We start from the raw sequence: 27533 nt of genomic DNA, 5'->3' as shown, positions 1-27533 counted from the left end.
TCTGGAAACCAGACAACCACTGGGAAATAATCTTTATTACAATGTTTCCTGCTTTGTTTAATCAATTCATATTCTTTTTTTAATCACATATGTCTCCCTTAAAGGGGTTGTTCACCTTCAAACTCCTTTTTTTCAGTTCAGTTGGTTTCATATAGTTCACCAGACATAAAGACTTTTTCCAATTACTTTCTATTTTCTATTTGTGACCATTTTTCTAATATTGACGTGTAAAGTTTAATGTTTCACCTTCTAAAGAAGAAAGGGGTCTTTGGCTCTTTAACTGGCTCTCCCCGAACTGCCTTCGACGATTTACATTCTAGCCGGTGGGATGGCACTCGGAAAATTTCAATTTCCGAAGTTGCCTCACAAGAAAACTTCGGGAGAGTTAAGAAAACCGAAGTGATCCGAGTACTATCCCGCCGGTGGTTTATATTCTAGCTGGCGGGATGGCAGTTCACGGAGATTAGTTGCCCGAAGAAGAAGCAATTTGTCAGTGGGCGACTAATCTCCCAAAATAGCAGCGTGTGCCTCTGCCCTCAAAGTTCAATTTTGAGGAAATGGTTAAAAAACAAAACTTGGAAAGCAATTAAAAAAAGTCTTTATTTCTGGTGAACAATACTGAATTACTTCCTTTAACTAGCCTGTCCTGTTTTATCAGTATTTTGCTGCACTGGAAAGCCAATAGTGTATGTAACACTCCACATCACTTTAATGGGGTGCCACATTGAATTATTGAACTTATCCAAAAAAATGGTTTGCAAGGTGAACAACCCCTTTAAGTGTATACATTCTTATTAAGTTGTATTAATATCTCCAATATATATCTTCAAGTCTTTAAACAAGTATTTTTTCAATTTGTAACTGTGAGACTTTAGACAGCATAACAAAACTTGTTGTAACACTCTTTCTGTTTGGCTGTTTAAATGTCTCCTTGTGATTGGTCTTCTTATTTAAAGACGACTGAATGTTCAGTGTTGCTTTAGCCTATGACTAAGTGCCCACAAGGCACAGAACGTGTAAGGCTACATATTGAGATGTTATCTTCATAAACCATTGTGGGGTCTGTGCCAGCCTGTATTAGAAGAATTAAGTGCAATCTGAAAACCAACAATAAATCCTTGACTTGTATGAAAAAAGAAATATACTCCAAATAAAGCCAAGACAAGTAAAGTGGATGACTGGTCTTTTTATTCATATTGTAAAAAGGAATTCCAACACAGTCACAGGGCATCCAAATCTCTGGAACATATTCTATTGTGACACTTAATTTTTCATCAGCTACAACCCCCATTCATCCTTATGACTTCCTCAGGCTTGTCACTTGCCCATAGGTTTAACATACAGGACACCATTGAGTGTGAGTTGTATTTAGCACCACATGAAAGTGACACGTTGCTTGGGACACTGAAACCACGTGAGCAGGACAAATACGTTCTGTGTTAATATCCCTGTGTCATTCACTTTAGGATGTTGAAAAAACAATTGCTGTAATGATTCAGATCTAAAAAATAACGTTGCTTGCACAGACCTGAGAACAGACCTTTTTTGTGGGTGTCTGTATGTAGGATCATTTTTTTGTATTTGTGTGTGTTTGTGTGAATGTTCTGGTGTGTACATACTAGTGCATTACAATGATCCATTTATGATGGAATGTTTGGCAAAGGGCGAATAAGAAAGCTCAAAGAGGGTTCCAACTAATACATAAACCAATTTGCATCTATGAGTCTTTGGAGTAATTCAGATTACTAGAAACTCAACAAAAAAGGTACAGCCTTTACATTTACAGTTTAAAACATTGTGTTAGTCTACATTTAAGTCTCTGTCTGTCCTTGGGTCTCTCTGCATATATATATATATCTGTCAGTTATGTATGTCTGTCACTCATTTGGCTCTCTCTCTCCTGAGCTCTCCATAACCCTCTCTGACCTAGCACACCCAGCGTATGAATCTGTCCATAAAACTATTCTCAGTCAGCTTGCTGTAGTCAGTTTGTCTAAAGATGGCTGCCCTCTCACCCATACTGAGTTGCCTCAAAACCTTCATATCAATGGAATCTTCAGGTCCCACTGATACTAGGGTCGAAACTACATTATTTTTCCTCATGGCAGTGACTGCTTCTTCTAGTCCTTCCGGTCCCGTCTCTCCATCAGTTATGAAGACGAAAGAAGGCTCTGCATACCGTCTTGCTGGACGGCCTGAATTTTGGAGGACATTGTTGATGGCATAAATGATTGCTGATCCAATGACGGCAGATGATCCATTATACTGCAGCTTTTCTATGGCCTGGGAAACCTCTGTAAGGTCAAAGGCCAGAGGGAAAGCAACTGATTGTTTGTCCTGTCCTCCAAACTGCACTAGAGATACTCGAGCATTGGAAGGATCATCGTGCCTTCTCGCCAAAGACAGCCTCTGAGCCACTTCATCCACAAAACCTGTTGCATACTTGAAGTTTTGCTCTCCAGTTCTCATAGACCCATCCATGAGGAAAACTAGATCCACAGGGCGCTGTGTGCACTGAGCGACTGAAAGTTCTGTAGAAGAAAGATGTTTATATGCTATGTATACCAGTTCATATACACACTATATATATTTATGTATACTACACAATACTCTTATTACTGGATAAAAGTAAAATGTACTACTACTTTTTGTACATACTGGGGCTTATTTATATGGAAATTACCCAACCAGAAACAATTAATGCTGTCATTCAAATAAATGTAATAGCAAAAGCAACATTTCAGATGATGCCAGAAAGATACAATCTACTAATATCTAATAAGATAAAACTTTAACACCATATATTATTCATTTATAAGCTCAGTTCATAAACATTATCTTGCTTTGCCATAATAAATAATGGAAAACAACTGAGCTATGCAAGTATTAATACTGTGGCCCTGCCAAAGTCATGTCTGAGACTAACTATTCCCATTATTGCGCTTTCTTTTTATGACTGAACATTTATCACCTCTCTTCTTATACTCTGTTTGCATCCTATACCAAGGGGCCGATTCACAAAGGGTCGAATATCAAGGGTTAATTAACCCTCGATATTCGACTGGGAATTAAAATCCTTCGACTTCGAATATCGCAAATAGTGCGATCGAACGATCGAAGGATTATTCCTTCGATCGAATGATAAAATCCTTTGAATCAAACGATTCGAAGGATTTTAATCCAACGATCGAAGGAATATCCTTAGATCAAAAAAAGTTAGCCAAGCCTATGGGGACCTTCCCCATAGGCTAACATTGAGTTTGGTAGCTTTTAGATGGCGAACTAGGGGGTCGAAGTTTTTTCTTAAAGAGACAGTACTTCGACTATCGAATGGTCGAACGATTTTTAGTTCAAATAGTTCGATTCGAAGTCGTAGTCGAAGGTCGTAGTAGCCCAATCGATGCCTCTCATTTCTCTATCCAAATCCCAATTCTTAACACAAATCCATTACTCTATCCATTCCAAACTGCTGTCTGCCCTTCATACACATTAAAAGGTTATGTGTTTCCATTTTCTGTGGAGCCTGTGGTTACTATGCCTGTCTCCATCTTAGAAAGTGAGTGAAAAGAGAGAAAGGGTAGATTTGGAGGAGTAAATTCAAAAAATCCCATTCAGATGTTTTCTAAGAGGACCGACATGATGTTTAAAGAGAAAACATACAAGGTTTCTACTACTTGTGCGAAGGGATACAAGATTTGTCCCTAAAATTCGGCTACTTGCAAGTCATAGAAATATAATTTTACCAATTCCAATGCAGAGATCAGTATAATCATAAAAGTGGTATGAAGAATCATTATGATACTATTACAAAAGCGAGAGGTTGTAAAACAAAATGCAATTTTTATTTGCATTTTTCTTTTCTGATTTTTTGCTGTGAATTGTCAGTCCTAGAATATCATTCCTAAATGACACTGCTAGATATAAAAGTGCACTATTAGTGATCATTATACATTTTACAGCTGAAAATGGTTATATTAAGACTGTGTACAATCAAGGCTGAATAAACAATTAATAAGATTCATCCAAAAAAAGCCCTAAATTACATATTAGTCTAATTATTAGCTGTATACATATTTTGGCTCAGCTAATGGATGGGGCTGGCCTGTTTGTGGCAATACTTATAACTGTAGCAGCAGCTTATATTTTAGTGTCAAATAAGCACATACAAGAAAAGGTAACACAAAATTAATGGATAGTGCCAACTGCTAATGGAAATTTTTATCTACACTGCTCTTTAGTACACCAGCGATAGCTGTTTGATGTAGATCATAAAGAGCTACAATGTTCAACATGGGTAATTTACAAAGTATTGGGTTAAAGTGAAATCATAGGTAGAACTCTTGCTGTACACTTGACAATCTATATTTTTCTTTGAGTGTTAGGTGACTGAATGAAGGGTAAAATCTGAGGTATGTGCCTGCTGGAACATATCCGCACTATTTAGCATACAGAGACAAACACACATTACAAAACAGTTTGTCTTTCAGCAGTTGTTACCGAGTTGCAAAGACTGAAAGGTTAGCTCACCAAATAAATGTCTCTATATCTTTAACATTACCTGTTTGGCATGGCAGGTCCGGACACACAACTTGAGGGTCTGCAAGAATGTAAGAGAGAACTAGTGTGAAAAGGCAATTTAGAGGAAATGCACATTCCATAGGTCTATCTATTTATTTATGTATCTATTGCTATTTCTGTTTACTTATCCGCCTTAAGAAATTTGCTATATACACGTCCCCTTTTATGAAGGCATTTGGAGAGATACTGTCAAACTGTGCCATTTCATATAATACAGTACAGAGCACTCCTTACCTGGGCAAAGCACTTCTTCCATGTTGTCTATGAATTCATCAGCTACAAGTTCAGAAAAGAGTTTCATTTTCGTCACTCGCCCCTTATTGTTGCAGGCAATGGAAGTCAGGGTCTCATCTTCTTCTGGCTTGTTAAACATATCACCAATACCAATGGCATTGACATCTACATCCCCACCGCAAAGCACCTGAAGGCGTTCATCTGGGTCACGAGGATCATGGCGACCATCAGTAAGGACCACAGCAAATACCTTTGCCTTATCACGACGAGTTTCTTTGATAAGCTTGTTGTAGGCAAATTGCAAAGCCGATGGTGTCCATGTACCTCCTGCAATCCACTCAAGACGTCTTACTGCCTCCTTAAAACTAGACAGTGAATCGATACGAGGATCATCCAATTGAATTGCCTCAAAAGTACCTTCATGACTGTACTGGACAACTCCAACACGAGCACCTAAAAAGAATAATATTAACTTTGAGACCATAGGAAATGAAAAGATAAACATTATGGTTCCTTTAAAGAAGAAGACATGAAATATTGATATCGTAAATTACGTTAGTGTTTAGATTTGCACTACAGTCTACTGCTGTATTATTGTACAAAATGTTATTATGTAAAGTTGAGCTGCAGTGCTATGTAGTACCTGTGTCTGATTTTGGGTCCTTGGCAATGGCCCCCAGTCTGCTCACCACATTGATAACAAAGTTCTTCTCCAGTGAGAAATTTGTGTAACCGATACTCTCAGAGCTGTCAATAATGAACACAATGTCCAAAGCCCCACAGCGCTTCTCGCAATCTAAAAGAAATGAACAAAGAGTAAAAGATTATTTTCGATTATAGTTCAGTCTGGGCAGTCTGTAAGTATCACACAATAAAATGCTTGTTTAAAGACACTGTTAAGTAATATTCCTGCAATAAGACTGCATTCTGTAATTCTCTATACCAATCAGATACTTTTATGGATATACACTGATTTGACAGGTGTGAGGATGATAAAAGGAACACTTACCACAGCATCCACAGGTCTCTCTGACATAGGTCATAACATCACACTCCTGTAAAATAAACACACAGCATCCTCTTTAGATATGTTGCTTGATCATATAAAGAGTATGTCAATATTGTCTCAGATCTAACATGTTTTCAAATACATACAGGGACAGACTTAACTAAAGATTAAAAAACAATGTTTATGCTCCGTTCTTATTCGCTTTATTCGAACTCAAGGAAGTATCAAATAGGGTCCCTTAGGCTTTCTTTAATCAGCACCCTTATTCTACTAGCAATGGATTGTCAGTAAGGTATCGCCCCATATCCTGTTATGTTCAGATTCTTCACCAAATCATCAACATGTACGTTTAAAATTTAATGTTTGTGTCTCTGGGGTCTCATTCTGGCAGTTTAGTGATCCAGGTGAAGATTCTGAATTGTTACAATTTGCTACGTTTAGTAGATACAGTTAGTTGATACAGTTCTCAGCAGTATCTGTGGAATATAAGCAACTATTGTATCAATTCTAAAGGTGGCCCTACACGGGCCGATAAAAGCTGCCGACAGATCGAGTCGGCTGCTTATTGGCCCGTGTATGAGGCCCTCAGATGGGCTTCCCTGATCGATATCTGGCCGAAAGTCGGGCAGATGTCAATCGGACGGGATTAAAAATCCAGTCAGATCGCAGCCACATCTGTTCGTTGATGTGGTCCCATTACCCAACGTTAGGATCCTATCATTGGGCCCTAGGACCCACGATCGTATCAGCCCGATATTGCCCACCTCATTGCCAAACGGGCGGATCTCTCTGTGTATGGCCACCTTAACAGCTGCCTTTCATGAAACTTAGGGATTCTGCTCATCAGAATAAAGATAACAAATATATCAACTAAATGTATCAATTTAGAACAGTAAAAGGTTCTGCGACCCCCCACCCAGAGCTGCTTAAGAAGGTAAAAATTGAAACGTTACACTTCAGAAATTAAAAAAAAAAACGGACACAAATAGAAAATAGAAAAAGTCTTTATTTCCGGTGAACAAGCTGAAACCAATTTAACTGAAAAAAGTGTTTGAAGAAGAACAACCCCTTTAGCAATTGGTGGGGTAAAGGGAGGGTTCTGGATAATATTTTTATTTACATTCATGCTATGTATCCACTGAGCTTGACGGTCTCCATGGGAATGCCTAGGGTTGAACTCACAAAGATATATCTTTTCAAACTTGGATGTATACACTTGGTTATGAAATCAGGAGACCGCAGCAATCTAATTTTAACAAATAAATCAGCAGTGTTCAATAAGTATATTTCAATGAATTGAAGTTCTATTACATATCCTGTTGGAAATTGGCAAGTTGGAACAAGGCAGCATGCTATTAAGTCCTGTTCTGTCTGATATCATAGCCTGTAACTAGAGTTGTCACCTTTACTGGAAAATGCTAATTTAATTTTCTATATGTTATCTTTCTTCTCTACTCGGAGCAAGTATTACTTTTACCAGTTGGGTCCATGTTCGGTATGTTGCAAATCTCATCCTTGACTTTACAGGAGTTGTTGCAGTTATCAAGTGAGTATTTTAACTTTTTTTATAATATGTTTGTGTCTTATGTTATATTGTATGTTATGCAGGTTGGCCTAGCACAGTTTGCTCATAATGTCAATATACTTACAGTCAATCCTGAATCACCTGGTGGGCCGACATCACCCTAAATATGAAAATAGCAAGAATCATTCATTGACCATAGACATAATATAACCTTTGTTTAAAGAAAATTTTAACAAAATCTTTGATTTGCCATAAAGTAATTTTGTCCTGACTTAAGTAAAAACCTTATCATCCATACTATCAAAGAGAAATAACAATCACCAGTTGGAAAACATACACAGTCACTTAAGCTTTTCAAAGTCGCCCAAAGCTGCAGGTGGGAAAGCATTTGAAGGAGATTAGTTGCCTGCGCTAGAGGAGATTAATAGCAGGAGTCTAATTTCCTTATCTGTCAGGGCCCAAATTGCAGGGGGCTTCCCTGTCATATAAGTATGTGTAGGGACCCTGCAGTGTTAATTTCCATTTCAGTCGGAGCCTCATGGCTGAGAGACAGGGTTTCCTAAGGGGCAGAGCCCTTGTGATTGGTGCAGCATGGCTGATCCCAAAGGCAGCCACAAGGTGTCACTGTGCACCAATATATATAAAAGGAGAATGCCATGTGCTCACAGCCATTACAGTTTTACAGTTTTGCTGTTGTCTTGCTGCTGAACCTTGTTTCACTGTGGATATAGTGAATCCTATCTGGCAAAATGTAGGCTAAAAGGGAGTTCAATAGGCCTGCCAAGGCTGGGCAGGATCCTCCAGTGCCTGAAAGCTCAACCAAGAAGGTTTGAAGTTTGGATTGCCGGATTTTCATGTTCACACTATGGAGAGTGTTGAGAGCTGCAGTTCAGCAATATATGTTGGGAGTGCTCATGCTATAGACAGCGTTGGGAGCAAATATCTGAAGGATTCAAGCCTTGTTATGTGCTCAACTGGGAGAGTCTGGAGCCTATAAAGAGATCATTGCTGTGGATGCCTGTCAGCTCTGTGTGAGACTACCCGCCTGTGTGACTCCTTTGGGGTGACTGTTACCTGAGGGAAGTGGTAGGAAAGGATAAGGATCCAGCAATCTCCTGTTTGGAGAAACAGGCTTTTTGTGTGCCTGCCACCTGGAAGCAGCACTTTGTCCAGTTGGAAAAAGTACTGGGGCAGGTAACGCTACCTGAGACATTGTACTCTTTGGGGAAAGGGAATTAAGACTCTTGTCTGCCAAAGGAGTTACGGGACTTTGCCTGGCAAGGAGGGCCAGGATTTTGGACTGTATATATTTCCCAGGGGATGGGTAATGAGAAATGTAAATGTGTTTACTTGACCTTTAATGTTATATAAAGTTATTTGTTACACTGTAAGTGAATGTTTAAGTGTGTGTAAGTGAATGTTTTCCTAATGGGCCAACCACAGGTTTATTCCTGGATCCCATTAGGACCTGCATCGGTAAGAATTATGTGATGTACAACCTTGACATCGGGGGGTGGCCAAAAATGGGTTACCTATGCACATTTTGAATGCCTTATTGTAATGGGCTGTCTATAAAATGTCTTGAAATTAAAAGTGAACAAAAAGCAGCATATCAGCACAGTGATAAAGCACACATTGATGTTAAGTTTACATAGAGATTATACTGTGATATAGAGGGCATACACTACAGTGATACATAAAGAGAAGCTCCTGGGGCACAGTAGAATAATGGTAGTCACAGCATACCTCACTTCCTGGGTCTCCAGGTTCACCTCTTTTACCAGGCTCTCCTGTTATGCCAGGGTCCCCCTGTGGAAAAGAGCACACATTTTACAAGAGAACGGCCTGTCTAATATGTAGGCAAGCTCATACAAGCACCCATAATATTCACACTTACACCAATATACACACATATATACTTACAGGCTCTCCTTTTACTCCATTGGGCCCAGGAGATCCTTTGAGGCCAAAGTCTCCTCGTCCACCCTAAATGGCAGAGAACGGATCAGAATTCAAGAACAGGTCTATACAATATAATTTTTAATTTGCTTTAGTAACTTCTTTGCATGTGTATGCTAGCAAAACCTAACCATTTCTGTGCCAGGATCTTTTCACTCACTTCTTCCTTTCTCTATTTCTTCCTTTCTCTCTCTCTTTTTAGATCCAGCCCAGAGACAGTATTTAGCACTTACCAGTGGCCCAGGCATGCCCTTTTCTCCCTTATCTCCCTAGAAAGAGAGATGACAGACAGTTAAAATGAAGCATTCAAAGTCTCTATAAGTTTTAAACCAGTAATATTAGTGCATGTACATTTTTCTATTGTCTTAAATCTTCACTTACAGGTGGGAAACTCTATGGGCCTATTTATTAAACCTCCACTTTTTCTGGTCAAAGTTTTCAAGAATAATTATTGGTAAATTAAGAGGATTCAGGTTTGGGAGTTTGGCCGAATGTTTTTTTTTTTTTTTTTTTATAACACTGAGAAAAATTCGAAGAAAATAGCCCTCTAAGTGTTCTTAAAAGTGCTTCCACTAATTTGCTTCCACTGGGAAGTGTATTTGTCTCATTAACAACAGTTCTGTCTTTATTTATGGCAGGGTTTCTTTCTATAAAGAATTGGAACATGTATCTCATAAACATGATAAACGGATGGAAACGTACAAGGGCCACACATGGTGTGTCAATCTTCCAAATTGCCATTACAACTCTCGCAGGCCTGTCCTGTACATGCTACTATACAGCGCAGACATCATCCATCTGTACTTACTGATTCTCCTCTGCGACCTGGGTAACTGATGCCTGGTCTGCCTCTGTCTCCCTGAGATAAGAAACAACTCATTAATAGTCATGGTTAGTAACAATATACATTTGCCTTCTACAGCTAGCATTTACTGACCTAACTGAACTCCAAGACCCGATTGGTTAGTGCGTGCTACAAGACCTGGAACAAATATGTGCCTGTTTTTACATTTTCCCTTTCAAAGTCTTACATTTCCAGAAACATAGATTGCTATCACCTCCCAATGTGTGTTTATTTCTTAGGAAATGAAGAAGACTGTCATGCTCACATACCAAAACATCATAATATTAACAATATACCGTGAAGACCAAATACACTCTAAGGTCAAATGCCTACCTTAGGTCCTTGGGGACCTGGGTTTCCTCTCTCACCCATGTCTCCTGGGTCTCCACGTGATCCCTTTGAGAGAGAAAGCAAGGTGTGACTTTGTAAGCAGTGTTACTGTAGAACTGCTGTGCAATGAAGAGTGGGTGCTAATATAATAGAGAGGAGATTGCTAAAGGTCACCACAGGTCTCATTTTTTTACATGGGAGTTAGCTAAACTCCCAGATTTGAATACAGTGAAAACTGAGCCATTAAATCAATTAAGTCTATATAAAGAGTACAGTTGTATTGTAGACAGTCTAGTAACCCTAAATAATTTTGGTGTGTAGAAGTAGAGCAGGCTATTGTGTTCTCTAGTATAGGGAATATGGATATAGGGCCATAACCACAGTTTAACAACAGGGACCACCAAAGCTGTGTTGTACCCCTGGGCTACAGTAACAAAAAAAACTTTAATACTGAGAAATGTTGAAGGTTATTTTTTTTTTTAAAATCAGTGGACAATTTAAGAGTCTGCCCAGAGCCATTAATAAATGTACTATTATGGCCCATTAACAATTTATGTCATACTATTAGATCTCAGCCACTGTAACAGCATCGTTGATGCTGAAATTTCACTAGGTGCAAGCTGAATGCAGATGACAGTATAGAAAGTTTGTCCCTAGTAAGTGAATGATGCAATATTAACTAATTTGGAAAGAATTTCAAGCATTATCCATTCTGCCCATTGGAGGATCACAAAACGATATATTATATTTATGAGAAAAATAAAACCACAAATAGTTTAAAGAAGAGCCACACTGCAGTCTCACTTACATTCCTGCCTGGGACCCCAACATTTCCTTGTGCCCCTCTAGGTCCTGGTCCTCCACGATCACCCTATGAAAAAGGAAGAGGTTGCAAACACAAATGAGGACAATGGGTTAGACCGACTGATAAACCGAATAACATAATCAAATGACCAAACTTAATCACATTCATTATATCATATGGGGCTCAGGAGGTAGGAGGTGCTGGCACAGGAGTTAGTTGCAAAGTGCTGTGCATCAGTTTCTAAATCAATAGAATAGTGTAATGTTTATTAAATTATGAGAGGTTTAATAACCAGAGTAGTAATAATTCAGGGGGCTCTGCCAAGCACTGACTTTTCTTGCTGTGTTTCCTTAATGAGGTTTGTATTGGAATCCATTGATTGTTGTAACAAAGTACAGAGAGGCAAGGACCTTTTGTATAGAATAAATGTGCTCCTTGCACATCTAACAGGAAAACATAATACATTTCAGTTTAGTGAGAGGAAAGCTCCAGATCAGAGATAAAACCAAGTATAGCTATTGTCTGAAATTCACAAGCAGAATGATACCCATTCCCCCATCTCCATGCCACAGTATTACACCATAGGCAAAGATGCTTGGAACAAATGCTCTATGCTCGCAGGAAGAGATTACCCTAGGCTCCTAAGATCCCATCAACATACTTAAAAGATGATGTTTGCATGACCTTTCTTCAAAACTGTTGTACCTTGCCTTTACTTTAAGCTCTACTACCCTCTCTTATATTCAGTCATTCTAAAGAGAACTCCAATGACCCTACACGATCCTGGCTGTAATCTCCAATGCTTCTTCCTTACTGGGTGTCCAAATCTGCCACTAGCAACTACCTATGTCCTTTTCCCATTTTGTTATCATATATCTTATGTATACACAAATGTCCTTTGTCTTGGACCATGGACTCAGTATTGGCATTTACTCCAAATTCACCTTTGCTCCTTTTAATCCAACTTCTCCAATAAGTCCTCTTAGGCCCTCAGGACCAGGATCTCCCTGCAAACAAACAGAAACACCACAATAAAATACAAGGTATTTACAAAATGAATGCACTTTTCGGTAAAATAAGGATGCATTATTTTTTATAGCCCACCTTGTCTCCTTTAGTTCCATCAGTTCCTGGAGCTCCCTTATTACCTGAGTCCCCTCTGCGACCCTAGAACAGAAAAAAATGAGACATGGCTAGTAGGTACAATAGGAAGATTCAAACTATCATGGGAAAATAACAGTGCTAAGACAATAAGAAGAGATCATGTAAGACTTGTTAAATCCACAGTACATAATTAAATGCAATCAAACAAATTTCAACAGAAAATAGAGAAAGACAGTGAGAAACATGTGGCATTTGGGGTCCTTACTGGTTCTCCTTCTGGTCCTGGTCCTCCAGGGCCTCCTTTACCCCCTTTTAGTCCTGGGGGTCCCGGTGCTCCTGCATTACCAGAAGGGCCCTGAAAGGAAACAGCAATAACAAGAACAACATTAGTGTGACAGAGATGTTAAGCTGGGCCAGAGTGAATGTATTAACACTTTTCTTAGGTCCAGCATGAAACTCCATAGAAGAGCTCTTCACTATGGTTTCCCCATGGCTTCAGCTATGGAGCCAGGAGGTCATCAGGTTACACTGCATTCATTTTCTGAACAGCATTAATACAGCCATAACTTTAGAGAAAGGCACAGGGTCACAAGTTGAGTGATTTCGGGAAATCAATGATGATTTCTAATATCCAGTGACATAACTAGGGAATGATACAATTTAAGAAATAAAAAGCTTACTAGAAAAAGTGGGTCCCTGGAGTGTACTACCCCACCAAGTCTTATAAGATTAGTATCTTCAACATGATTAGAGTTATACATAAAACAAAACTTTTACTAAGGGCCAATCAGAAGACAACTAAAAGTGTGCTCCAATATTGTGTTCTGATTCTAAATAACTGCTGTTATATATTGTAAAGTATATACCAGATTGGCCCAGTGGGTAGCAAATGATTGAGCAAAGGTTTTGTATTACAAAAAACTGAAATGACATAAATAAAGCATAGCATAATGTAAACATTGTCCGTGTTTTGTACTCTATTTTAAGGTAGCGTATCAAGAAAATAAACACCTAGCTTAGATAAGTAAAAAATATCAATACTATGTTTGTGTGATGCCACGTGCTCCCACGTTAGAGCTGGCTGACAACTAATGTTATGTGTAATAGGTTACCTATGGATTTACCTATTCATTCATCCATCTAATGTGTATATTTTTTACAAATATTATAATTTTTTTATCTACAGAAGGATCCAATGTTACCTTATTTCCCTTTTCTCCAAAAGGACCAGGTGGTCCAGTACGTCCAGGCCGACCAGAATCACCCTAAAGACAAAAACATTTTGATTGACCACAGTTATAGATGCATTGAAGTAATAAAGTACACAATAATAAAATAACAAAGTGGCATACTGTCCCAAAGAAAACTGTTACATAAAGAGAAAAAGTACTGTAAAGTTGAGCAAAACACTTAGCCAACATAGGGCCACTATACAAGCTGAGCTTCCACCTTCCAAATGACTCCCCATATCAGTCATCTATGGACATATTTTAAGTGGCCACCATGTTTAACAATTTCATAATTATTCCCTTGCTCCCTGAATGATAACCAAACAGAGGCAGACACTAGTAGCAAATCTGGTTTACTAAGTAACAGAAGTGAAGTGGCTAAACATAGCAGTTACCAACCATCCTTTATATTGTAAGCAGCTACTTTCTCTGTATTATTTAGACAATACATTGTGCTTAATGATAACAAAGCTTCATAAATCCATATTGATGGCAAATACTGAGGTCCTCAAAGACTCTGCGGGGCTGAATTACTAAAATGGGTTACTAATTTGTACCAGTATAGTTGCCCACAGCAGCCAATACGATTTTGGCTTTCATTAAATACATAATGATTATTGGTTGCTACTGCACTTGTGCAGTTTAGAACATTTTATCCAAATCCTGTTTATAGATGCATTCAGGGTCATATAACAAGATTCTCATTGCCATTGCGGGAAAGTGACTTTTTATGACAAATTATGACAATGAAAGCAAAAAATCCTGTGGGTGCAAAATTTACTTAATCTAAGGGGCAGATTTATCAAGGGTCGAATTGGAAATTCGAATTCGAATTTTCCATTTTTTTATGGCCAAAACAGTCAAATTTGACTAGGGAACTGTTAAAATTTGATTTAAGTTTTTTTAACAAAAAAATATGATTTATCATACACTGGCCCTTTAAGAACTCAAACTATTCGTCACCTAAAACCTGCCGAATTGTTTTTTAGTCAAAGGAAGATGTCCTTGGATCAATTTGGAGTTGTTTGCAGCATTCCTGACATTCAAGGTTTTTTTTGGAGAAAAAACTCGAATCAAGTTTTTAAAACTTAAATCAAATTCAATTCAAATTCGATTTGAGTTTTCGGGTTGATCTTATTCACCCTAGTTTTGGAAAAAAAATTTTTTTAATACATTTCAATTGGTCGCATTTCGAATTCATGGGAGTTTATGGGAGTTTTTTACATGAACTCGAAATTTGACCTTTGATAAATGTGCCTCTAAATGTTCTTATTCACTTACTGCAACCACAAACACATACCTTTTGGCCTTTGTCTCCAGCTTCCCCTATGTCGCCGGGACTTCCTGGGTAACCATCAGAACCCTAAGGAAATATTTAACATGATTTCCCCACACTGGTATCATAATCATCACCATTGCTAATTTCATTACACTCTATAAGCACATGTTCATTATTAAGGAACTCTCTCCAAATACCACAGTCTCTTATGTATCTCTAAATTACTTGTTGGCTCTGAAGTATTGTCTAAAATAAAACTAGCCATACTTCACTAACATACTTCATTAATATTTAACTGCACTGTTAAATTGTCACAAAATAAGTCCCCTACATTTTGCCCATCTCTCCCCTGCAAATGTATCTTTTATCTCTTCCCCAGTTTATTAATTTTTCTCTATTGTGCAATCAGTTGTTAAATCCCTTCCAGTTTAACATCCATCCTGCCACCTTAATTAATTTTTGCCTCTATATCCTCAATGTCTTCCCAATTAATACTAATAATGTTCATCCTCTTTAATTTTACCCTTCTCTCTACTCTTCCTTCCTAACTTTTAAAATCATCACCCCCTGCTAACATTATTAAATTTATCGGTTAAACCTGATAATTCTTACCCTATTGCCAAGGTCTCCCTTACAGCCAGGTGCACCAATACGACCTTGTTTACCCTAAAAATAAAAAAAACATTATATTTAATTATTTTTACCCAGTGTGCATACACATGTTTATTATACTTATTTTTTTATAAGGACACAAATTATAAACATTTCCTAATATAAGGTAAACACAGCGACGATTCTGGGGCTGCTGATGCTGCCCCCCCTCTCCTGCTCTGCACTTAAAAATCAGCGTCGGAGTGGGTCAAAGGGGCTAGCATCACAATTGCAATGGCGCTTTCTGCACTAGCTGAGCCGACTTTCCGGGTTAAAACCCGGAAGCTTTACTCTTAAGGTTACAAGAGGCGGCTCTTTCCTGCCCCTTGTAACTGACCGCTCGCTGCCACCTGAGGCAGGAGTGGCCATGGGTAAACGGATAATATTTTGCACTGAGTGTGCTTTGTATTGTATATAATTCCATGCATGCTGAGTAATGATAACATTCGGATTGTGTTAATATAACATCTGATTATTAAGACCTTTATGTTTAAACCTTTAAATGTAACAATATCTCAATATTCTGTTTAGCATGCTAATTACCTTGTTGTTCTAAAACTACTTAAAATACAGTATATAAAACTGCTTAAATAACTTATTGCGTATTATAAATATCAATCGAATTCTGCTTTTGCAGGACTGTAAACTAAGGCAGGGCCTCTAGTAAGTCAAATTTCATTTGGAAACCAATGAAAACATTGTTGGCGGTGGACCTCTGGGGCTGGTACTTGTTTTCATAAATGGCATAATTTTATTACAATAAAGCAAACGTTATTATATAATGATAAACATCAATTAAATACTTGAAGAATATATTTTAAGGGTTTTACAGGACATGAGATAAAGTTAAATTATCAATATGCCCATACCTGAATATGGCACAGAACGCCCTCGTTTATGTGCTTTTATACATATCACAGAATATGTATCCTCTATATTTTTCAGTAGGGTGCAATTAATAAGTGTTTTCAGTTACATTGTATAACATTTGTATGACATGCCTGTGGATTTTAGGCTTTTACACAAATCACAGGACTTTTGGTAAACAAGGCTTAACGTAAAGTATTAGGTTATACCTAGTCAAGTGCTGATTTGCCAGTCAGAATTCTAAATGACTATTTACAGTATCTAACCTGACAAAAGCATATTTCCTTAAGGTCCTTTAGGAATCTGTTATATCAAGAAGCTCCAATTACTCCCCATCCTAAAAAACCCTGGCACTTGAAAAAGTCAAAGTAGTCCAATTTGACTTGTAATATCCTTGATGTTTTCTAGCTAAGAGTTCATTACTTCTTAAAGTACAAGCTTTGAATAGAGTAAAATGCATTTATTTTTAATTAATTAATTAATACATTTAGTTTGAAGCCTGTAGCCCAATATTTGATGATGGTCAGTGGTGACTATGTATCAGGCCTGTCTAATCTTTCATAACACACCACTTTGCCTTAATTTCTCTTCAATTTCCATTCAGAATTTAAGCTTGAATGAAGTTATAGCTGTTTCCTTCCCTGAGTATGTAGAAATCTTTTTTTTTCCTACTACATTATCACCTATGATAACATATTATTGTTAGAATCATATCTCTCTGATAAAAGTGAGTGAGCGCTAATTATATTCTTGTAAAGATAATATTTAGAGCATTAAAATAGTGCTGATACAATTTTTTGCATTATATATAACTATTATAGATCATTACTTACCTTATGTCCATCTGTCCCATTTCTTCCATGAGCTCCAGCTGCTCCCTGACATAACAAAAGAACTGTTTAGTGCTATGCATAGCAAATGTGCTCATATAAAAATATTTACTGTAAAGAAATGATCATACCTTCCTTCCATCTGCTCCATAATCTCCCTGTAGAAAGGAAAAGTCAAGAGCGTTATATTGATAAAGATGTTTCTGTACTAACCATCTGAAGCTTTAGATGGTTACATTTTTACCTTTTCACCTTTCAGGCCTGGAACTCCCTAAAACACAAGAGAAAGATAACTGTCAGATAACAGATTTCAAACAATGCTAGCACATATTAGTTCTGAGGTTATTCATGAAGAAGTCGAACCTTGGGACCAGGATAACCGATTGGTCCTTCAATACCTGGGTCGCCCTAAAAGATAAAAAAAGAGAAGACTCACTGAAAATATAGAACTTAACTTCAAAACACTGAAGCACTTCATTTGATTTTGTTTTATTAATCCCTTTGGTGGATACAAAGGTAGATGATTTACCTGTCGTCCTTTCTCTCCTGGATCTCCAGGTAGTCCAGCATTTCCCTTGGCACCCTAGAGAACACAAAGTCAGGTAGACAAAAAAAAGAATTTATTAGGGGAGCAAAAGGCTCTTTTTATGGTAACAATGAGCTATTTTGTACAAGAAGAGAGCATCTGAACACCTTTGGCATGTGAAATAATACAAACAAAATAAACACATTGCTTTTCTCACCTTTTGTCCTCTTTGTCCATGGGGACCTGGTGGGCCAGGAATCTCCAGGCAACTCGGTTTGTAGCACTAACAGAAACACAATAAACAAGGTTAACTAAATAAAATATGGGGCTTACGAATACATTGCATTTAAAAACAGAAACCTAAGTAAGTGAGCCATAGTAAGTGAGACTAGGGTAAGCTAAGGCTAGCTATTGAACTTCATGCAAGTATATGGCAAGCCTTGTTACATGCTGTCAGTTCTCTTCTTGTCAATCATGGCTCTCCACAATTGAATCCCCCCCCCCAAAAGATTAGGCTCTGTACCTAGTGACCAGAACTGTTACACAAGTCTGTAATGTAAGAACAAGAGTCCTGTAGCATCCAAGATCTATGTATTCTATGTTGTCCAAAAAAGCCTAATTCTTTGTTGAGTTACGAAAAGGAGTTGAATCTGCTCAAACAGGTATATAAGTAGCTTGAGAACCCTTTTGCAGATCTTGTAATACTCAATGGGTTCTTTACCATTAAAACCCCCTGAACCACAATTTAACATCAGTGGCTTCTATCTCACTCATTAATTTTGTGAATGAAATATCAGCTGCTCCTTACATATTTTAACTTAAACTCACTGACTATGACTTCAAACGTAATCTCAGTGTGACCAATGAGTATTTAAGTTTGAAGAAGTCACCTATTTTGAGGCAAATACTGAAATAAGCAAACGTTTAGCCCTTAGAGATTTACATGTTCATGATCAAGTCAGGCTCATTTTCGTAAGATATATATATATACAGTATATATATATATCTTACGAAAATGAGCCTGACTTGATCATGAACATGTAAATCTCTAAGGGCTAAACGTTTGCTTATTTCAGTATTTGCCTCAAAATAGGTGACTTCTTCAAACTTAAATACTCATTGGTCAAATGTTGACACCAGAAGAGTTATTACAGCTTTGGTGAATGTTCACCCCTGAAATAAATCTAGCAGGATGCTTCACTGGTACAGATATATTCCATTGGCACCTGTTTGGCCCTGGAACTATGGGGCCCTAGCCATGTATATTCCATCATTGTTAGATAGAGGAATGATTGCTCCTCATTGGATCAAACTGTTGTAATTGTAAGGTAAACATATTACTGGAGCTGGTTCCTCAGAAACTTAGTCCTAAAATAAATTGCAAGCAGTTGTTTACCTACCTCTCCATAAGCTTCATGTTTCTGTCAAAAGACACAAAATACATTTATTAATATACAGTTTACAATGCAAGTCATATAATCACAATATTTAATAACTTGATGAAGTGGAAATAAATTAAATTTATTGAATACTGTATATCTATCTATCTATCGACCTATCTATATACTCTATCATAATAAAAAGATGTAGGTACTTTTAGATTTTCAGCTGAATCCAAGTGCCTCACTGAACTGAATTCCAGATCCTTAAAATCACATAAATTTTTCCTTAAATGAACAAAGAAACCGCAATTATTTTTAATCATTCCCTGCCAATCCCCAAATAATGAATTCTGTGCATGTCTACTAGAAATGTTCTTTTTTTTGGCAGCCCTTATGTATGCCATTTGTGAAGCATGGAAAATAGGCGTGGTATTGTGTGCCTGATTCTTCACTTACATTTAGTCCATCAGCAAACTGATGTTCCATTAGTAATCTCCTGGAATGTGACAGATACATTCTGTCTGTCTAAATAATCATATTCATATTTCATTTAACATTAACTTACAGAAGACGTTAAGGTCCATTTAGAAATCTTTTGCCCTATAATTAATATTAACTAGGTGGTTCTCCTTTAAATTAACATTAATATGTGATGAAATGACTAATTCTAAGCAAATGTTACTGTTGCTACTTTGTATTATGCATCTTTCTATTCAGGTCCTCTCCTATTCATATTCCAGTCTTTCATATTATCAATGCATGGTCGCTAGGGTAATTTGGACACTACTAACCAAATTAAAAATTGGAGAGCGACAATAATGCAAAAACCACAAATAATGAAATATGAAAAACAACTACAAATGATTTTAGAATATCACTCTCTACGTCATACTGAAAAAGGTGAGCAACTTTTTAATGTACAAGACAAGTGTAATTATTTGTATAAAGTATATTGTCAATATCTCTAACTTTGAAGAGGATGTAAACCTTCAATAACAGTGTTGCTCAGCCTTGGGCTAAAACTCCCAGTATACTACATAGTTTTAAAACATGCTGGAAATGTAGACCAGTAACATCAGGGATGGAGTTTGGGCTACCTTCATTGGAGAACTACAGACAGCAATGGAACGCTTTTATGGATGGAAAAAATTTGTTTAATGCTTACCATTACTTGAATGATTTTGTCAATAGTTTTGTCATTGATAACTGTACGATCATCAGCTCGAGACAAGGAATACGAATTCCGGAAGAGCTCATAGGGTGTATTTGCAATCTCCCGGAGGCCAGACTCATATACATCATGGCTGGCAGCTACAGAGAACAACTTGATACCAGCATTCCTTGCGCGATCTGCCTGATGCATCATCCCTCCACAGGGGCTGCCAGTTACATGACCGTCTGTGATAACCACTGCAAAGTTGATAGCATCATCGCCTTGTTTTTGAATCAAGGCCGTCATGTTGGAGAGGGCACAGTCAGTGAAAGTACCACGTCCTATGTAATTGACTGCTTTCAGTTTTGATATGTACTCCTGCTTGTTGGTAGTGATATCACTGAATATGATCACTTCATCAGAATAATGCAGACCTCCGTAATGCCAGTTGAGTACCACCTGGTCCAAATAAGCAGCATCCTCCAACTTATCAAGGAATCTTGGGATGAATACTTTCATGTTATCTAGCAAAATCTCAATGGGAGCAGTCTGCAGGATGATACTTTCAGATGTGTCAATGATAAAGAACACATTGATTGGGCACTTGATTTTATCTGCAGGTAGACAGTGGATTGTGAGTTAGTATGGAGAAGCAGCTACATGCTGGTCATATGTAGACTTGACAAAGACACAGTAAGGACATAAACATGAGTATGGTTCAGTTAAGCAGGATTGCATACTACAACTGCTTGAATGCTACTGACTGTTTCTATTTAGATACCCAAATTTAAGGGTAGGTAAGTTTTTAGTAGGACCATGCCATCTGTTTGTCTGTATATATATAACAAGCATACCATTAGAAGTGAGCTGCACTGGGGACTGGGAAGGATATCCAAACAGCCATAATATCTCTTGACCTTCTAGTCCCAGCTGTGGCTCCATTCTTTGTAATACTAGCATCTAAATCAGTTCCCAAGGTCTTGAAATCAGCTGACAAGCATTTGCACCATCACGTCTCAGCTCTATATGTAAGTGCTTGTCAGTTTCAATGTAAGCCTATAAGGCTTACTAATAATATAAATATAGGAGACAATGCAGTGATCAATGACTGTATTTATGACAAGACAATGCTCAATACAAATGCTCAATACACATCTACAGTTGCTTGAAGAGGTCTAAGTAAGGAATGCATATTTGAGGTCACTCTGCTTTTCCATTTTAAATATCTTTTTCAGATTGCCATAGGAATAATAACTGGGCTTATAATCAGCTGCAAAATGTGATATATTTAGTCAGGACGTTAGCTAAGTGCATGGTTATTTTAATGACTTCAAGAGACAAGCATAAAAATGGGATCTTGGCTGTTAACTGTACATACAATACATCTACAGAGTTTTGCCATAATTTAAATAGTTGTACATACCTGAACATGGCTTTGAGCCAGCCACATCCTGGGCTGAGAGACTGGCAAAAAGAGCACAAAGCAGCAAACACAACCGGAGTACCCACGCCATGGTAACCCTGTAGGGAGACACAGAGTATGTGAAAGAAGTGTGAGAGGGCAGACAGAAATCCAACAGTGACAAAGCCATTCACAGGAATATGACTGGTTAATGCATATGGAAAATTAAAGTAGTAAGATTTAAGAGTTGGGCCATTTCCAAAGATGATGCTATTCTAAAAATGCCCTAATAATTTATTACAGTATCTGCCACCTTAAGATATGCTGATTTGTCCAGATAGAACAGCTCTGAATGTAAAGACAGGTTAGGCCTGGAGTCAGGTTCCAAAATAAACTTACTGTATGTGACACATAATGTGCAAGGTTAGAAGAGTGGATGCTTCAAATATATCAACAGGGCATACAGTATGTGTGCTGCTCCTTAGCTTATCAGTATAGTGGTTTTTGGTTTATGCCTCCCTTAAACATCCAATATAATAAGTGTAATGATAATCAATCATTTTTCCATATGGCCAAAAATATCTAGAACATATAGGGGCAGATTTATCAAGGGTCAAATTTCGAAGTAAGTTTTTTTGAACTCCTATAATTTGGAAATTCGAATAAAAAAAGACCAACCAAAATCTATTAAAAAAATTGAAGTCTTTTATTTTATTCGATTGTACACTAGGGCAAATTCACTAAAGTGAACGATCCGCCACACTTCGCGCCACTTCGCCAGATGAAAATTCGTTACCACTACTCTAATTTTTTAGAGTTTCGTTAGCATTAATTAGTCAGCACGAGCATTGAATAGTAAACTTTCGCTAGCGTTCATTTCTGCCTACAGAAACTTCATTAGTACTCTTACACTTAGGTCAGTTTGAATGGGGCAGGTACATATAAGTCATATATGTGTCTTTATTAGAAATGTTGGTGCAAATGCTTGAAGTGGCCACTTATTACAAATGTCCAAGGAAGCAAAATAAGGACAAAAAGAGATCCTCTAATGCCCTAGACATGAGCTCACCCTAAAACAAATGTGGCATACCCCTCAAGTGGTTTGAAACAAAAACACAAAAATCTTAAATAGTTAGAACTATTGAAGGCAATCCCGCTTTAATTAATGTAAAAACGCCAGCGTTTTTTACAACTTTTATGACTTTTCAGCATACAGGATATGATGTCACTGACATAAATATGAGGAGGATGTAGTTTCATTTTATCAGTTCGCCTGGTCTAAGGTGGCGAAGGAAACTAGTGAATTTGCAGAGTAACGATCATTTGGCTGAACGAAAATCCATCTGCCGATAGGGCGCCTGTCGGTAGTGACGATGCCCCTGCGGATGTGATTTCTGGCGAATTTTCTCTATCGACTGCCACTTCGCCCTTTAGTAAATCTGCCCCACTGTGTTTGTGAGTGATGTTTCCCAGTGGTTTATGTTTCTTATAGTTGCCAGTACTGTTTAAAAATAATTTTCATTCAAAAAACATGTATTAAAACAAATGGAAGCTGCCATTAATAATTTCCTGCAACTAACATTATACTGACATACTGTACCTCAACTGAGAAAACCAATATGGGAGTTACCACTAACATGCAGGAAATACTCTCCGAATCTTGGCAATAACGATTGTCATATTAGAAAATGCTAGTGATGGTGATTAAAGGAATTGGGGCAGATCAGGGGTTTATTGGTTGGGCATAAGCATAAAGGATCAGATTTTGTAGCACTACACAAAATCTTGTGCTATTACATGCAGTTTCAATACAAGACAAATTTTCAAACTATAGTGTTTTCTGTAGTTCTACACTAACGGCGGAGTTGAGTCTGTGGGGGGCTGCTGACCTTAGAAGTCAGTTATTCCTTTGTATATAAGAATATAAGGTAATAAGGAGTAGGCCTGAATAAAGGATAGCTTTGTTTCTGGGGTCACTGAACCTAACAACTGGATGCCATTGAAGAGAAGCAAAATAGAGAAACAAATAATTATAAAAAATGCAATGACAAACTATCTTATCCTTTCATCTGCAACATATTTAAAGTGACTTTTATGGGGAAAGTACCCTTTCATTTACTTTGCTGGCATCATAATGACATCTGCATGTGATTCATTAGGGGCAAGTATGCTGTATGTATTTATGCAACCTGCTGTGCCATGTGCAACTATATTGTACTGCAACTGGCATATTTCCCACAATGGCTTACATGTCTCTTTACAGGTCTATAAGTCAGCTTGATTTTACTACATTGTTTCAATAATCAGAACCCGCATAACAGAGAAAGAGACAGGCTGATACTTATTTAAATAGCAATTACATTTATAACGTTAGAATCACTTATATTTTGTAATGCATGTATGCTGGAAAATCACTTAGAATTAAATTTTCTCCATTCTGCTCATACTTACTATTTATGGCATTGCTTTATTTGCATGTCACAATGATCTATTATCTTAAATACAGCAATGCCATTCCCCTTAGTTTCTGATTTACGAGTTGTCTGTAATAATAAGGCCATGCCTTGAACATGATGTTAAAGCAACAGTAACATGAAAAAAATATAAAGGTTTTTATGCATTTATGCAAGTTTTTTTTATGCATTTTGTGTACTGTTAAGGTGTTGTGCAGTCATTAAAGTTGAAATTGGGTTATAGAGCACACATTTACAAAAGCAGGCATATACATTACATTCATATACACATACACACACTGTAGAATACAATGTAAATCATGGCTCTCTACAGAATGAAAAGCTCTCTCATTTGTCCCATGAAATAGTTTATCTGTAGGTGCTGGTTGGACAAATACAAGCTTCAATTGTATAAAAAAAAAACCCATTAACTTTATGTTATTACTTTATTAACTAAGTTCGTATAAATCCATGGCAATGGCAATTTATTCCAAGTGGGTGTTTAAATTTTTAATGTTTTTAAAGTTTTCAGGTATGATTTTCCAAATTACATAATGTTCCCTTATCCAGAAAATTCTAAAATGGACACATAACAGATCCCGTACCCATAAAAAACCAGCAGTCTCAGCTTATCACCCCATAATATGAATACCCAGGAGTGATCACTAAAACACAACAATTCCCCTTTTCTCTCAGTCACACTTTTTTGAATTTTTGGAATCCGCTGCTCCTTTGTGTGTAAACATTTGGTTTGCCCCCTTCATTTGATTTAGTCCCCCCCTCCTCTCCAATTTATAATAGGTTAAACACAGGTTATAATTATAATAGGTTACAAATAATAGGTTACACTATATCTAAAAAAAAAAAAACTGTCTCTATTTCCAAAGATTCAATATATGTACAGGCATCAACCCACTAATCCTACCTTAATTTTAATTCACGCTGCCCCCCAAGACCCCATGCAATGCACTGGACCCCACAGTTTGGTGATCCCTTTGGTCTATCTAATGCCTCTTACATTTCCCCATCCAAACAGAGTTAGTTCCTCACTTGATGCATATAAAGCACCTAACCACTGTCTGTACTAAACGAAGTGACTAATAAAAACCAGCCTTAATTAAATAAGAGACAGTTAGTCAAGTAAAACACTTCCAAGTGTGATTGACCACCCCCCATCCCTAAAAGATGGTACTGCCCATACCGATAGGCACATCATTTGGTAATGGCATGTAAGGTACAATTACCGTATATACTGATGGACTAATCGCAAGGCCTTTTAAAGTAACAGTACAGTTGCGATAAAAATGGACACTATCCCACCCGGAGGCCCTCACTTGCCATTCTGGGTCACGAAATGTAACAAAATAATAGTATTGGTTGGATAAAACAGAGCCATGCAGAGATGAGACTCACCTACAATAAAGTGATCGAGTTGTGTGAATCTTACAACGGAATGTGCGGGCTGGGTCTGTGCATCCTCTGCGGGGAGAAGAAACTTCTTCTTATGGGACCTTCTTGCACGAACAGGATCGGCTGCTGCTCTCCCACTCGACTCGTTTTCTCGCTGCAAAATCTCTGCCCATTTTGGGTCGGCCCCTTACAAAAAAGTTTGGATGCTAGCTGCACTTCCAAGGCAGAACCGCGAGGGGGAGCTGTGGGACTTTTACAGAGTAACACGCCTTAGAGGAGACGTTTTCATCTTGACTTTGTAGCCTTTTCTTTTGTTCTTTTGAAGGATATCTACATATTTCCACTGATGGCCCTGCTTCGTGGACAGCTCTATTAACACGTCAAAAAAGACCCCATGTTTAATCCCTTTCCCATGAGGATGTTTGTTTATTTTCTGCTGACCTCTCTTGGGCATTGAAACATGTGTGGGCAATTTAGAGATGTAAAGATATTTTGGGTTACAGACCACCTTTACAGGGTAATCTTTTGTATCTCCCACTCTTTTTGAGCATAAAGGGGACCCCCAAGGCAGGAGAGCTTAGAGAAGGCCAGAGAGAGCTTAGTAACAACCAGAAATATAAAGAATCTTCTCCCACAGAGTTCAAGTACCACTAGGGTTGCCACCTTTTTAGGAAAAAAATATCGGCCTTCCTATATATTTACCTTTTTTCCTATAACATTTGGATCAACCATCACTTTTACTGGCCAGGCCGGTAAAAAAAAGGCCAGATGAGAACCCTAAGTACCACTAACTATTATTTTATGTTAAATGTGCCTTTGCAATTGGTCCTTTTTGGTTTTTTGGACTTGGCAGCCAGAATGCAGGGTGATTAGGGTGATCTTTATTATTATTTATGTATTCTTGGATCAAATTAGAATGAGGAAGGACTTATCACGTATGCAGAGTTATTTGTAAATGACAATATCTGGTCTATCCCCAACCAGCACAGAAAACTGTTGTTTTGGCCCCATATGATAAAGAATATATTAAACTGACAAATGGACATCCAGGATGCGGTGTCAGTGTCCATGCATGGGTGAGAGTAAAATCTGATTTCTACATGGATGAAATCAAGCTAGGGTTGCCACGTGGCCAGTATTTTACCGGCCTGGCTGGTAAAAATTATGGTTGATCCCAATGTTATTAATAGGGAAAAAAGATAAATATATATGAAGGCCGGTATTTTTTTCCAGGAAAAGGTGGCAACCCTAAATCAAGCAGACACTATTATGTTGCCTGTTCAGTGAGGGTCACTCTGATTTATCATCACGCAGTGCAGAATAATGTCATTTTGCAGTCATCCACCAGGCTTTCCCCTAGAAATGGCATTGTATTCTGCAGGTCACATCTTAGTGAGTGATTGCAAATCAAAAAGGGCAATTCAACGGCCTATTAAAACTTTGGTAAGTGCATATATGGCACAGGGGGGGCTCAGTGGGCAGGTCTGAAGGACATCATCGGTCACTCATATAGTAACTGTGGATGCAGAGGGTCACAAAGACGTGCAAAGTCCTGTTCTTTCCACCTGGTCAAAGACAGTTGTCAGTTAGAGGGCCCTAAGCAATCTGCCATAGTGCTGACTCCTAATGGGTGTTTAATTAAAACATTTGATGAGTTTTTGAGACACAGGTCTCAGCCCACTAAATGCATAAGATAACTGCCTCCATTTTATTCCTCGTTAAACTACAATTTGACAGAGATCCAAATAGGCTTGAAACATTGCTACTCTGGACCCGAGCTGCTAAATAAAGTCATTTTCTTTATTGTAGTGTATTAACAAACACACATTCAAAACACTCTTGTGTAAGGGCCCTTAAGTAGCCAAAAAGCTTGACATGTTAAATTATGTATAATTTAATTTCATATATTTTATTTACTTTAATATGATTTAATGTATTATTATAATTAACCCATGTCCCAATA

At 37.7% G+C, this 27533-nt stretch overlaps 1 protein-coding gene across 2 annotated transcripts; it reads right to left on the bottom strand.

Annotated features, from left to right (window-relative positions):
• Positions 1-1171: 1171 nt before the first annotated feature.
• On the bottom strand, positions 1172-25732 carry col6a2.S (collagen, type VI, alpha 2 S homeolog). 2 transcript variants are annotated; one of them, XM_018238909.2, is made up of 28 exons: positions 25578-25732; positions 21729-21826; positions 20318-20919; positions 19171-19191; positions 17988-18053; positions 17774-17827; positions 17608-17652; positions 17489-17515; positions 17376-17402; positions 17248-17292; positions 15509-15562; positions 14918-14980; positions 13591-13653; positions 12654-12743; positions 12389-12451; positions 12229-12291; positions 11288-11350; positions 10483-10545; positions 10114-10164; positions 9539-9574; positions 9270-9332; positions 9093-9155; positions 7471-7506; positions 5822-5867; positions 5456-5608; positions 4813-5265; positions 4559-4597; positions 1172-2531 (listed from the first exon to the last, which is right to left on the bottom strand). In XM_018238909.2, exons 2-28 carry the CDS (start codon positions 21817-21819, stop codon positions 1927-1929), a joined length of 3045 nt encoding a protein of 1014 aa, XP_018094398.1. In that variant the 5' UTR covers positions 21820-21826; positions 25578-25732; the 3' UTR covers positions 1172-1926. The 2 variants fall into 2 exon arrangements, with proteins under 2 accessions (XP_018094398.1, XP_018094397.1); XM_018238908.2 differs by having other exon boundaries at positions 25574-25731.
• Between the last annotated feature and the right edge of the window lie 1801 nt (positions 25733-27533).

The sequence above is a fragment of the Xenopus laevis genome, chromosome 9_10S (genome assembly GCF_017654675.1).
Source record: "Xenopus laevis strain J_2021 chromosome 9_10S, Xenopus_laevis_v10.1, whole genome shotgun sequence".
NCBI classification, from domain to species: domain Eukaryota; kingdom Metazoa; phylum Chordata; class Amphibia; order Anura; family Pipidae; genus Xenopus; species Xenopus laevis.
The sequence above is the reverse complement of the archived record's forward strand: the minus strand, read 5'-3'. Positions and strand labels throughout refer to the sequence as shown.